The following is a 14,445-nucleotide window of genomic DNA, read 5'->3' on the forward strand; positions in this document are numbered from 1 at the left end:
GGTAAAATGAGACCTAGAAGGAATACAATAAAGCAGTCTACAAGAGTTTCATATTGCTGATTGAAAAAATTTTATTTCTCTGTCCTAGTTATCTTTCTAATTAATTTTTAGTTGGCATATTAAATAATGGGTTTCACTACAATGTGTGCATTAGCCTCCATCATGTAAGAAGATGTTAAAAAATGATTTGTCTAGTCTTTACTTCAGGTTCCTGGGACAGAGAGTTTAAACCTTTGTAATTTACTCAGTGATTAAACAGGCCCATTATTCATGGTAAGCCACTCAGACAAAGCCTGGATTTATTAAGAAGGTGATCATTGTGCATCCCTAAGTAGTTTGGGGATGGGGACTGGCTCTGTCAGAGAGACTAAATGTAATTAGCAGGTTGAAACTTTGGGTCAGATGGTTTAGTTTCCAATCTGTGGAGATAGGAGAGGTTTGGACATCAGATTCATTCATGTGGTCCATTAGTCAGTTAGTCATGCCTGATACGTAGTGAGACTCTAACAAGAGCTTTAGACACTGATACTCTTGCGAGCTTCTCAGTTGGTAAATAAATTGGTGAGCCAGAAGGTTATGGCACCCTGATGTCCCCTTCCCCTTCCCCCTACTCTCATATTCTTGAGCGCTTTGACTGTGTTACCTCTTCCTTTCCCTGTGAGGCCTGAATTTGCACAGAAGTTCCACATGCCAGTGGCAAACGCCTTTGAGGCATAGGATGTCTAAACAGAAAGCCTGAGGCTACCCCTCATGGTCCCAGAGGAAAGCGTTAGAGGTTTCCCTGCTCTCAAGAGAGTTGCAAGGTTGACCGAGAGTAACTGTCATGATGAAAAGAAAATAGTTCATAACTGCACAAACCATCTGAATGAGACACATGAGCTGGGATAAACAGGGTAGGCAGATACTCACTACTAAAGACCCAGCAAGACGAATAACATCTCCATGGAGGCTTCTGGAAAACTAAAAAACCATCAAAAGCCAGATACCACAGCTGCTGAAATGTTGGCACTCCCAAAGCCCCACCCCCCCGGCATCCCAATTAACTGACTAAAAACATACTGAGTTGTTAGCGTCACTGAATTTACCTTGAAATTATTTAATTAAACTTTCTATAATCAGGTGGTATTAGAAGCTCAGGATAGACATTTAACGTCAGTTATAGACGATTAAAAGCACAGCTTTGCATATTCAAGTTTATGGCTATAAAAAAATTCATTCACTTCTAGAACAGTAATGCAAAACACGGCAGAGTATCCCTTACCTGCCTATCTTCCCCCACATCGTTCCGTTGATTGCCCCTGTTTCCTCCCGTGTGGGCTGAATTGCTAGGCTATTTCTGTCAACCTTCTCAGACTTAGAGGCCATGTGCTCCAGGGGACTTGGAAGATGTCAGGTTGTTAGTTATTATTATAATGAGTGTTCGGTCAAATAAAAGCTCTATGGATTTGTATATTGAAAAGTTTCAGATCATTCCCATTTAGCCTTGTTCCTTTTGCAATAAGATCTTTCTATTTAATTATTAATTTGGTTGTTATTTCTAGAAAATCTTAACTATAAGCAACTGTTTTGGGAACATTATCCATAAACCACTAACTTTTCTCCCCCCTAGTGGTAGAGGTGTTATATATCTGATTGCTGACTCTTGGTAGGGTTTAAACAAGCATTAATCGTCTTCATATAAATTCAATTTAGGGATAGTTTCCTCATGACTTGGGGATAGCTGGGAGCTAAGGACACAGTCTAGACAAAACTGTCTTATTTCAAATTGGATGACCAAAGGAGTTACGTTATATGTCAATATCCTGACACACACACTCACGAGTACACACATATATGCATATAGGTGCTTGTTTTGGCTGACAGTTTTTAAAATTTCAGTTCACGGTTGGCTCCTTTGTTGTCTGTGGCAGGAGAACATGGTAGACAAAGCCATTCACTTCATGGCTGAGAAATGACACAAAGAAAGGAAGAGATGGAGGTCCCTCTATCCCCTTGAGCCTCTTCACCCGAGGACCTCTCACTAAGTTCTATCTCTTAAAGATCTTCTGACTTTCAGCAGCACCATGGGCTGGTGAGCAAACCTTGAACATAGGAGTCTTTGTGTGTGTATGTGTGACATTCCAGATCCAAATCCTAGTGATAATAAAAGCAAAAATCACTGTAGGAGGGCTAGGGATGAAGCTCATGGTACAATGCTTATCTGGCATGCTCATGGCTCCGGGTTTCAATCTCTAGCTTAAAAAAAAAAAAAGCCTTTATTGAAAATTGTGGGGAAGCCCCGGCGGAGCGTCATGGCGCTCGAGTGCGGCCCGTCGCAGGCTGTCTCCACGGCGGCCGCGCTCTTCACCTGGCATTTAAATGGCTCCACCACTCACCTTCAAAAGAAACATCTTGGTAATAGAATCTTGAAGAGATAAGAATTTCTGAAGCGGTCTGCTCTGGTCTGGACTCCGTGGAACTTAAGTGTTTTACAGTGCAAAGTTCACCACGTGGCGACAACCTGTGGGCACGCGGGACAGGCCATCGGGTCGAACACCAGCTGGAGCTCTGCCGTTTCTCAGCAGTCTGCACGGTCTTCTCGAGGCTGGTGATCAGCTCCTTCCGTATTCACGAGCAGAGGTAGCTATCACCCACTCCCCGGCTTACCCTTACGGGGCACATCAGCGCACTGCCTGCCAGCAGCGAGATGGGGCGGACCTCAAAGGATAAACGAGACGTCTACTACCGCCTGGCCAAGGAGAACGGCTGGCGGGCCCGGAGTGCCTTCAAGCTTCTTCAGCTGGACGAGGAGTTCCAGCTCTTCCGAGGTGTGCAGCGAGCTGTTGACCTGTGTGCAGCCCCCGGCAGCTGGAGCCAGGTGCTGAGCCAGAAGATTGGTGGCCAGGGTTCTGGTCAGGTGGTGGCTGTGGACTTGCAGGCCATGGCTCCACTCCCAGGAGTGACCCAGATCCAGGGGGACATCACTCAGCTTTCTACCGCCAAGGAGATCATTCGGCACTTCGAGGGCTGCCCTGCCGACCTGGTAGTGTGTGACGGCGCTCCTGACGTCACTGGCCTCCACGATGTCGACGAGTACATGCAGGCCCAGCTTCTGCTGGCTGCTCTCAACATTGCTACGCATGTCTTGAAGCTGGGCGGCTGCTTTGTAGCCAAGATTTTCCGAGGCCGCGACGTGACCCTGCTTTATAGCCAGCTTCGCATCTTCTCCAGTGTGCTCTGTGCCAAGCCCAAGAGCAGCCGCAACTCCAGCATCGAGGCCTTTGCTGTCTGTCAGGGCTATGACCCTCCTGAGGGCTTCCTCCCAGACCTGACCAGACCCCTGCTGGACCATGCCTACAACTCAGATTTCAACCAGCTAGAGGTCCCAGCCGCGTTATTGTGCCCTTTGTGACCTGTGGCGACCTCAGTGCCTACGATTCGGACCGCAGTTACCCTCTGGATCTAGAAGATGGCTCCGAGTACAAGTATACTCCACCCACACAGCCCCCCATCGCACCCCCATACCAGGAGGCCTGCAGGTTGAAGAAGCATGGGCAGCTGGCCAAGGAGCTCCTTCCCCAGGAATGCTGCAGCAGCAGAGTAGACCAGTTGCCCCAGCCTCTGGCCATCTCTCAGTGCCATACCCCGCTGTCCCCCGAGGTAGAAGACAATGAAAGGAATTGCTCGCCCTAACAGGTGAAGGGTTTTCAGTAACAGCCACACTAGAACAGCTTAGAAGCCGCTGCCCTCCTGGAAAACCAGAAGCTGGCGTTCGTTGCAGATATCATCTATGGAGCCTGAGAAGATAAGCCTGGAGTGGGAGTTTGCAACAACTCAAAGTGAAGAAGTGTGGAGCTGCAGGAGGGATGCCTCTTCCCTGAACCTCTGCTGGTGTACCCTGAACAGTCCAGGAGTTCCCGCCAAAGCAGGGGTTTTACCATGGGTTAAACAGCAGGGCTTCACCAACACCAGCTTGATGGAGGAAAGTGGTACATCTTCACAGTAACTCAAGTTTTGCTTCATTCCCAGCTACAAATATTGACAATAAACCAAAATAGTAAAAGCCCTCCCACCAAAAAAAGAATTTTTGAATTATTAAGAAGATTCTCCTTGTGGATTCACTATTCTTTCTGTGTAACTGAACTGACAAACTGAAACCCTTGAACATACTGGGCATTAGGCACCTTACACTGTCTGTCCTCTATTGTGTTTGTACCTTTGATGGCAGAGATGTCACTATTTCATTAAATGGATATTGCCCTAGTCTTTAAAAAAAAAAAAAGAAAATTGTGATGAGTTTTACGAGTTTTACATATCAATTCAGCGAGGCTTCTAATACCCAGTTTTCCAGACAAATACCAATATAAATGTTGCTTTGAGTATATTTTATAAATGTGGTTTTCAGATATGATTAAGTTGCTTTAAGGGCAGGAAGTTATTTTTAGTGCTAGAAACTGAACCTAAGGACTCACACATGCTAGGCAGGTGCCATTAATGCTGGTTTGTCTATGACCCACATTAGAGATGCCTTCCAAACTAGGGCTATGAGTCAGGTGAAAGTTACCAGGAAGACAGAGCTGTCTCATTGTTATGGGATTGCTGCTTTCCCCCATTTGGTTCTGTTTCTCGGGAATCACGTACATCCGACCAAGCTGCTGAAGCCAGGACAATGTTCTTCCATGGCCACTGAAGAGCAACTGGGTGTTTTCTATGTGGTGTGAGTGGGTATTTGATTACAAAGTTTTAGAATGGTTTCCTGTCTCATGTGGTCAACCAGTGTCCAGTTCTTCTGGACAATGGCAGGGCTCATGAGATCTCGGAACAGCTAGAAAGAAAGCTGAGAGTATAATGAAGTTCTTGGCTGGATTTGAAGCATAAGCTCCAATAGATTCACAGCAGCTATTGCTTGAGTTTCCTCATTTCTTATAGTAAAAGCAGCTCCACTTATAAAGAATTACTTTTATATTCCTGATACCTAGAAATCAAATAAATATTTCTATATAATATGCTTGGATTCTGGTATAAGGTCACACCAGCTGATAGTTCAACTCCCCTTGCTAAACCATTAGATTGCATTTCTAAAGCTAGTCACCAAGGTTTATTCCCTTATTTGGCCACTTCCTTATGTCCGACTAAAACTCCAAGGTCTGGCTATCAAAACACCAAGGTTCAGCAATCAAAATCAATTATTTGGCTACACTGACTAACATGTCCAATCAGGACTTAACAACTTACCCTAGCACACACACTTCCCTTTTTCTCCTTTAAAACCATTCCTGTAACTATACCTGCTCCTGCCTTTGTCAGATCCGGAGGCGCCCCCTCCCTTCCATTTATTGTCCCTCTGGGATAAGAAATCTCCTTTGCACTAAGAATTTGGTGTCTTGGTATGCTCTGTGCTGACTTCAGGACCCCTACAATGGCTATGCAAGATGCCCAGAACAAATGGCCATTTAGAGATCAGCCCTAAGTAGGACATTTATATCAACTCCATTACTGCCTGGGAAGCATTGTAGAAGAAATAGCAGAAAGTATCTAAGAGCTTAAGATAGGAAGATGCAAAATGATGTCTGCAGGACATGATGTAGTTCTTGTAAACCTGATCTCAAAACAGATTCAGTTATCTACACCAGGCCTCAATGAGACTGGGCCTGTCAATAGCCGGTCATGGGTCAGGAAGGGACTCATGCGGCCCTATCCTCTTCTGATGAACTATTGGCAACTGATAGATTCTGAGGAAGGGACAGTCAAAATGGTGAGCCGGTGAACAACTACAAACCCATGACATCCAGGGTGCCCTGGTTAATCTTTAAAAAATTATACTACAGAGTCAGAATGACAAAGACCCCTTGTACTGGGACCCCAAAAGTTATGTGGATCAGTGAACTAGAAGAGAATATCTATAAACAAACCGACACAGCTACAGCCATCTAATTTTTGACAAACGTGTCAAAATATACACAGTATAAAAGCGTGTTCAACAAATGGTATTGGGAAAATTAGACATCTACACATAGAAGAATGAAATTAGATCCATATCTCCTGCACAAAAATAAATTAAAATCCATAAAATATCTTAATATAAAGCTTGAAACTGGTAAAGAGAAACACATAAAATACTAATCCTCACTTAGAAAGACAAATGGATGGACATTGGAAGTAGGAGAAAACAAGTAACAGGACAGGAGCCTACCACAGAGGGCCTCTGAAAGACTCTACCTAGCAGTGTATCAAAACAGATACTGAGACTCATAACCAAACCTTGGGCAGAGTGCAGGGTATCATATGAAAGAAGGGGAGTTAGTATGACCTGGAGAGGACAGGAGCTCCACAAGGACCAAATATATCAGGGCACAGGGGTCTTATTTGAGACTATTTCTCCAACCAAGGACCATGTATGGATATAACCTAGAACCTCTGCTTGGATGTAGCCCATGGTAGCTCAGTACTCAAGTGGGTTTCCTTAGTAAGGGGAACAGGGACTATTTCTGACAGGAACTCAATAGTGGGCTCTTTGACCTCCCCACCCCGCAAGGGAGGAGCAGCCCTGCTAGGCCACAGAGAAGGACTTTGCAGCCAGTCCTGAAGATTCCTGATAAATCAGGGTCAGATGAAAGGGGAGGAGGTCCTCTCCATCAGTGGACTTGGAAAGGGGCAGGGAGGAGATGAGGGAGGGAGTGTGGGATTGGGAGGGAATGAGGGAGTGGGATACAGCTGGGATACAAAGTTAATAAAATGTAACTAAAAAAATAAAAAAAAAGAATTTTCTGAAAAGGACTCCAGTATCACAGAAAAATAACTCCAATTGACAAATTGAAATCCACACAATTAAAATTACTCTGCACAACAAAGGAAATAATCACCAGATAGAACATACAGTGTATAAGGTGGGAGAAAAATCTTTGCCAGCTATGCATCAGACAGGTCTAGAACATATAGAGAATTAAAAATATTTAAAAAAAAATCCCCCAAATCTTTCAGCAAAAATAGGACAATGGCAATTCTCAGAAGAATGAAAAGAAATGACCAGTAAATATTTTTTTAAAGTGTTCAGCATCCTGAACAATCAAGGAAGTTAAAAACTTTTTGAGATTCCATCTCACTCCAGAAAACTCTAAGAAAACTCATTTTAGTCCAGGCTAGTATGTAGAGAAACAAGAACCCTTATTTGTGTGTGTGTTTTAATTAAAATTTTTACATTAATTACATTTTATTCGCTTTGCATCCCAGCTGTAGCCCCCTTCCTCATTCCCTCCAAATCCCACCTTCCCTCTCTCATCTCCTCCCATGCCCTCTCTAAGTCCACCTAGAGGGGAGGTCCACTTCCTCTTCCATCCGACCCTAGCTTATCAGGTCTCATGAGGACTGGCTGTAAGGCTGCTCCTCCCTCATGGGGGATGGTCAAAGAGCCAGCCATTGAGTTCAGGTCAGAGACAGAACCTCTTCCCTTTACTAGGGAACCCATTTGGATACTGAGCTGCCATGGGCTACATCTCAGCAGGGGAAGAACCCTTATTTTTATTTACTGCTGGTTGAAACACAGTTTCGTAAACGACTATGGAAATTGGTATGAAGGTTCTTCGTAAACTAAAAACAGAAATATCTCATGTCTCAGTTATACCATTCCTGGGTATACACCTGAAAGACCGAAAATCTTACTTCGGGGATAATTACTCATCTATGTTTATTACTGCCCTTTTCACAATAGCTGAGAAATGGACACAGTCTAGATGTTTATCAGTAGATAGAAAATGTGACACATATACAGCATGGGATTTTCTTCAGCCAGTAAGAAAAATGAAATCATAATGTTTGCATAAAAATGGTTGCAACTGGACATCACTATGTTAATTGAAATGAGACAAATGAAAGCACTGTGTGTGTTTTCTCTCATCTCTAGATTCTAGACTTTAATTTGTATGTGTGTGCACATCTCCACAACAACCTGCTGTGTGTGTGTGTGTGTGTGTATGTGTGTGTGTGTGTAGGTGTTGGCCACAATAGTGTAAGTGTTAGTAAGGGGAAGGAGGGGGAAAGGAGAAGGTATTTAATTGGAATACATATGATGTGAGGGCAGAAGTGGGGAGGATTACAGGAGGGAAACAACAAGAGGGGACTAAGGGAAAAGGGGAAAGGAGTTGGGGATGAGGAGTAAGATGAAAATTGGCATGAAAATGCTATAATGAAATCCATTATGTTGTATGCTCACTGAAAATTTAATGAAGAGATTGGAGATTAAACTAAGGGGGTAGAGTGCTTGTCCAGCAAGTGCAAGGTCCTGAGTTCCATCCTCATCTCTGGGAAGAAAGGAAAGAAAGAAAGGAAGGAAGGAAGGAAGGAAGGAAGGAAGGAAGGAAGGACAGGAAAAGAAAAAGAGACATCAATAATGAAGAATGGTTTGGTTTTTTAGTGTTCACCAAAGTAATCAGTGAGATTCTTCTCAATTTACTTCAAAAATTTATATTTATTTCTGTGTTTGTGTCTGTACATGTATGACACATTCATGACTGTGCCCGAGGAGACTAGAAGAAGGTGTTGGATCTCCTGGAGCTCAAGTTATAGGAAGTTGTGAGCTGCCTGATGTGGGTGCTGGGAACTGAACTCAGGTCTTCTGGAAGAGCAGCAACGCTCTTCACTGCTGAGCCATCTCTTCAGTCTCATTTTACTTTGCAAGACATTGCTATGGACCTATGGGTTTTAAAGCAATAGAAATATTAATTTATTGTCACTGATATTTCTTTTACTGTAAAGCTTACCCTATCTTGGGAGAGTGAGGACTTCTTTAGAATATGATAGATTCTTTTATACATCTCTCTCATATATTTCAAATTAGGCCGATTTTACTCCCTACTTTGAGTAAAACATGTTTTATTCTATTTTTGTGCACTTGTCTCCCAAATTTTAGAGTCATCCATGTTTTCATCTCTGGTTGTTTTTAGTAGAGAGTGGGTTTTGGGTACCAAAACCTAGATGCTTGAAATTGAGAATTGTCACTCTCTCAGCCATTGCTTCTTGGTCCTTTCAATAGACATGTAGGGAAGAACTTGCTTTAAAATGAGCAGTTCATATTCATGTTTCCATGTCAAATCCAGGCTTATTTCTGTTTTTGTCTTTTTTTCCCAGTGACACTTTTGTGGCTACATATATATACCACATTTCTACAGATCTGTGAAAGTTTCAGATGAATAAAGGCACAATAGCTGGATCTTTCATCTCAGCACCCAGGAGGTAGAGGCAGGTAGATCTCTGAGTTTGAGACCATCCTTGTCTATAGAGTGAGTTCCAGGACAGCCAAGGCTACACAGAGAAACCCTGTCTTGCAAAATCAGAAGAGGAGGAGGAGGAGGAGGAGAAGGAGGAAGAGGAGGAGGAGGAAAAGAAGGAGGAAGAGGAGGAGGAGGAAAAGAAGGAGGAAGAGGAGAAGGAGGACATGTAGCACCTGAGGTACAGCAGAGATTGGCCTTGCTCTCCTCTGCTTGTTCTTGTGTAATTGAGAAGAATGAAGCTCACCGTGCTTTTTCATTCAGTCTTCCTTCTGATTCAAGTATTGTCAAAAAATATTCAGTCCTGCTTTATGGGTATGTGGGGTATATTTAACTTCATGTAATGTTTTAACTTTAAAAACAGCCATTTTATTAGTTCTCATTAACCTACGGATACATATATCATTCCTCTGTAACAGTTTGTGGTGACTTTATTCAGCTTTGATGTGACTGCACTCAGCAGACAGAAATAAAGGAGTGTTTTCGTGTGTGTTGTGTTGTGTTGTTTGTCTGAGACATGGTATCTCTGTGTAGTCAAGGCTGCCCTGGAACTCTGTAGACCAGGCTGACCTCTACCTCTCTCTGCCTCCTGACTGCTGGGATTAAAGGCATGAGCTACCACTGACCAGCAAAAATAAAGTTTCTATCAAATGTAACTAATAGTAAAGTGGACAAATCTTAAGCTTGATAATTTCTTTTTGCCTCTGTGTATTCAGGTAATTTGTCATTGTATGTCATTAACATCATGCTTTTTATCAACTTTTTAAGCTCTGTGGATTGCTTCTGTATCTAATTGTACATATACAGACACAGTTTCAGAGTGGTGTGGCTTTTTAATTTTTGATTTTTTATTATGTACAGTGTACTGTCTGTATGTTTGCTTGCTTTGCTAGAAGGGTGCCATGTGGTTGCTAGGAACTGAACTGAGGACTTTTAGGAAGAACAGTCAGTGTTTTTAATCTCTGAGCCATCTCTCCAGTCCCAAGTGTGGCTTTTGAAAAAAGTAGGTAACAGTCATAAAATCTTTGGGATATATTTTCATGCCCCATAAGGCCTTCATTTGAATCCAAGAAAACAAAATTGCAAATGGGCTGGAATTTAATTTTGGCCTCTTTTATATATTTTAATTTAATTGTCCGTCTCCTGCACAGAATCTACTGTATGATGAGAGCAATGTTAAGTGTCTGTGTGTTGTTGTTGTTGTCATCTGTAACAGAATGACTTAATTGTCCCATTATTTTTTATTGTGGGGTGGAAAGAAAATAGTCTAGATGAATCTGTGTTAGGACCATGTACAGATTGTAAGCCAAGCAGACTGTAAGATCAGTGATGCACAGAGACAATTTGCAGAAATCTTCTTCCCGTTTATTCCTACCGCCCTTGTATCATCACAGTATTGATCCAGATGACTGGCAGTAGCTTTTCTGCTACACTTTCTTCCTTTTTTTTTTTTTTGTCTTTTGGTTTCTTTCTTTTGGTTTTGTTTTTTGAGACAAAGTCTCACTGTGTAGCCCTGGCTGACCTTGAACTCACTATGTAGTCATGCAGTTTTTTTCCTAAAGAGATTTTATTTATTTAACAAAACATTAGCTTTCCCAGGATAGCCTTATTTTACTAGGTGTCTGTTGTGTGAACCTCCTGGGAATGGCTGTCACACACTATTCCTCTGGAGTACGCAAATCTGGCTCTAAACAGATTGCTCTGTCTGCACATAAATGTAGTTGTTTATTGTTTTAACACATGAGAGAAGTATCCCATAATTACAGATCGCTTAGAAAGCATTAAGAGCTAACAACTGGCCTAATGCATCCTGCTGTGTTTGTTCAGCATCTCTTTGCCTATCATCTTACTGCTTCTGTTATGATTATGTCCTCTCTTCTTCCTCAAAGTGCTTCCCATTCTATTTAAACAGTTTTTATTTACTTATGTGTATTGGTGTTTTGCCTGCATGTACATCTATGCACAACAAAAATGTCTGGTACCCACAGAGGTCAGAAGAGGGCATCAGATTCCCTGGGGCTATGGTTACAGGTGGTTGTGAGCCACCATGTGAGTCCTGGGAGTTGAACCTGGGATCTTTGGGAGACCAGAGCTCTTTATTTGGTGAGTCATCTCTCCAGCCCCAATATATTCTAACATGTTTAGTGAAATAGCCCTGTGAGATAGGATGGCCTTAAAAATCTGTTTAAGGATGAAATGTGACACAAAATGGAAATTAAGAATGTATGTATAAACCAGATGGTCTGCTGAAAACTCTGGGCTTTTCAGCAACTACACAGATGAAGGGTATGAGGGTCTCCTGGTATCCTTTCAGAATTATTTTCATTTTAATTTTTTTTAAGGAAAGGACACTATATCGCTTCTGTTAGTTTTCTAGGTCAGTTGCAACAAAGTGGCTCAGAAAACCAGAATGTTTTTTACCTCATACTTATGAAGGCAAGAATTTGCTGTGATGTTTTCCGTTGCATGTTTGCTTTGTACGTTAGAGCTGGGGATATTCACTTGCTCTTTTCAGCTTCTGAAGTGTTAGGTTTTAAAATTTCGTTTATGGTAATGTAAGTCCAATCTTTACATGGTCTTCCTTGTGTGCTTCCTCCCTCTTTCCCCCAGCCCCTTCCCTCAGTCCACTGAAAGGGGGAGTTCTCCACTATTGCCATCTGCCCATAGCTTGTTAAGTCTCATCAGGACTGCTTGGATCCCCTTCCTCCATGGCCTGGCAAGGCTGCATCATCAGGGACGAGTGATCAGAGAGCAGTCAACTGAGTTCATGATAGAGGCAGCCCCTGCTGTCCTCACTCAGCAATCCACACGGAGACTGAGCTGCCAATAGGCCACATCTGAGCAGGGGGTCTAGGTCCTCTCCATGCGTGGTCCTCTGTTGGTGCATCAGTCTCTGCAGGACCCCGGGATCAGATCTTTTAGTTTTGTTGGTCTCCTTGTGGGGCTCCTGCCCCCTCCATGTCCCTCTATTTCCACCCCTCTCTTCTTCCATAAGGCTCTCTGCACTCTGCCCAAGTTTGGCCTTGAGTCTCAGCATCTGCTTTGTTCCCCTGTTGGGGTAAATCTTTTCAGAGGACCCTTTAGAGTAGGCTCCCATCCTTTTTCCTCTCTTCCACTGCTTCTGGTGCACACTCAGCTTCTTAAGTGAGTTCTGGGTGACCGAACTTGGTTTTCAATGCTTGTTTGGCAAGCACTTTACTGTCTGAACCATCTCCTAGCTGTAATCTTTCTTTTGTATGTACCTGCGTTTGTGGCCAATTTCCCACTTTCATAAGGATATCAGAGGATTAAAACCTACCCTAGGGAATTCATCTTAACTTTATTATATCTGCAAAGCCCTGACTTCTAAATAAGGCCACATTTTTAATTATTGGGGTATAAGATATCAGCATAGTTTTGGGGGGATACTTAATTCAATCCATAATACTATTCCTTGCAATCTTTGACTCATGGTGGCAAACTCAGCATCTGGCCTACCTTCTTTATTCGCCAAAAGCTCTGAACTTTGACACACAAGAATGCTCTTTATGAGGTCAGAAGGAATCAGCAGATACTGATCAAGTGCCTGGATCTCTATAATCACACGAAACAGGACCAGAGAACTGGGTCAAAAACTGAAGTTATGAGTAAAGCATGAGTCGGATCATCAACCTCTGAGTAATACGGAATAAAGTAGATTTCTAAGATTCCATCCAACTTCACACAGGGTAGATTTGATTCAATCCATTCAAGTAATCTCATCAGTAATGACTTAAACGCAAGATAATTTGGTCTGTGTGCTAGAAATGGCTGATGGTCATGTTGCCTGATCCTTCCCCTCTGGTTTCATCCTGAACCTGCTGTGGCTCAGCTTGCCCCCTTATCAGGCTGATTTGGTTCTCTTCCTGTTGCTTCTGATCTGGTTTACATTTAGCCTTCCTTTCGACTGGAGTTCAAAGGGTGACACCATGGAAGCAAAAATCAACTATTTTAAGTTCTTTATAAACAAAGAAAATTTTAATAAAAGAGAAATTCTTTATTTATTGAATAGGTATCAAGGAAAAGCTACACATGTATTTAAAAATGAATCTCAAAACAAGATTTCAAGGAAATGATAAAAGCAAAAAGAAGTCTTATGAATACGCTCATCTAAAAATTAAAAAAAAATAGACAAAGCATAAAAAGAAAGTGAGTACAACACATGTTCCTTTCCATAATTCCCAACAGTAGCAGTGGCCATTTTTATTGTCTTCTAGATGCATAGTTATAAATGTGTTTATTTATTTATTTATTTGTTTATTTATCTCTTAAAAAACTTTTTATTCACTTTACATTATTGTGGTAGCCCCATCCCTCCTCTCCTCCCAGTCCCACCCTTCCTTCCTCCCAGGCCTACCTTACTTCCCTCCCCGTTCCCCCTTCCCCTTTTATCAGAAAAGAGGGAGCTCCCTTTCTCATCCACCCCAGCTCATCAAGTTGCATCAGGACTGAGCATGTTCTCTTTTTCTGTGGCCTGGCAAGGCAGCCCAGCCAGGGAGAAATGATCAAAAAGCTGGCAAGTGAGTCCATGTCCAATGCAATCCCCACTTCCCTTACTAGGCGACTCACAAGCGGCCTAAGCTGCCCATCTGCTACATCTTTGTAGGGGGCCTATGTCCAATTCATGGATGGCTCTTGGTTGAGGCTTCAGTCTCAGTAAGCCCTTCCTGGCCCTGGTTAGTTGGCTCTGTTGGTCTTCTTATGGAGGTCCTGTCACTTCTGGGTCCTTTTCTCTTTCCTCCCACTTTTCCACAAGATGCCCTACATATCACCCTACATGTTTGGCTGTGAGTCTCAGCATCTGTTTTGAGGCATTGCTGGGTAGCACCTCTCAGAGGACAACTCTGTCAGGCTCCTGTCTGCAAGTTTAGCAGAGCATCCTTTATAGTGTCAGGGGTTGGCACTCTCTGATAGGGTGGGTCTTTGGTTGGGCCAGGCACTGGTTGGGCATTCCCTCAAACTCTGCTCTATCTTTCCCCTGCACATCTTGTAGTCAGGGTAAATTTTGGGTCAAAATTTTTGTGGGTGGGTTGGTGTTCTCTCCCTTTACTAGGACACTAGTCTAGTCAGAGGGTGTCCTCTTCAGTCTCTATGGTCTCTGCTACTAGGAGTCTCCCCTTGGGTAGTTCTCATATCCTCTCAGAAGCCTACCCTGACTTAGGTCTCCAGCTTGTCACAGCGATAC

At 42.9% G+C, this 14,445-nt stretch overlaps 1 protein-coding gene across 1 annotated transcript; it reads left to right on the forward strand.

Annotated features, from left to right (window-relative positions):
* Positions 1-2,296: 2,296 nt before the first annotated feature.
* LOC132648042 (tRNA (cytidine(32)/guanosine(34)-2'-O)-methyltransferase-like) lies at positions 2,297-4,242 on the forward strand. The gene is given in 2 exon segments (XM_060368148.1): positions 2,297-3,356; positions 3,359-4,242. Coding segments are annotated over 2 exon segments (984 nt in total). The 5' UTR covers positions 2,297-2,686; the 3' UTR covers positions 3,673-4,242.
* The last annotated feature ends 10,203 nt before the right edge of the window (positions 4,243-14,445 follow it).

Source organism: Meriones unguiculatus, chromosome 15, assembly GCF_030254825.1.
Source record: "Meriones unguiculatus strain TT.TT164.6M chromosome 15, Bangor_MerUng_6.1, whole genome shotgun sequence".
Classification (NCBI taxonomy): Eukaryota; Metazoa; Chordata; class Mammalia; order Rodentia; family Muridae; genus Meriones; species Meriones unguiculatus.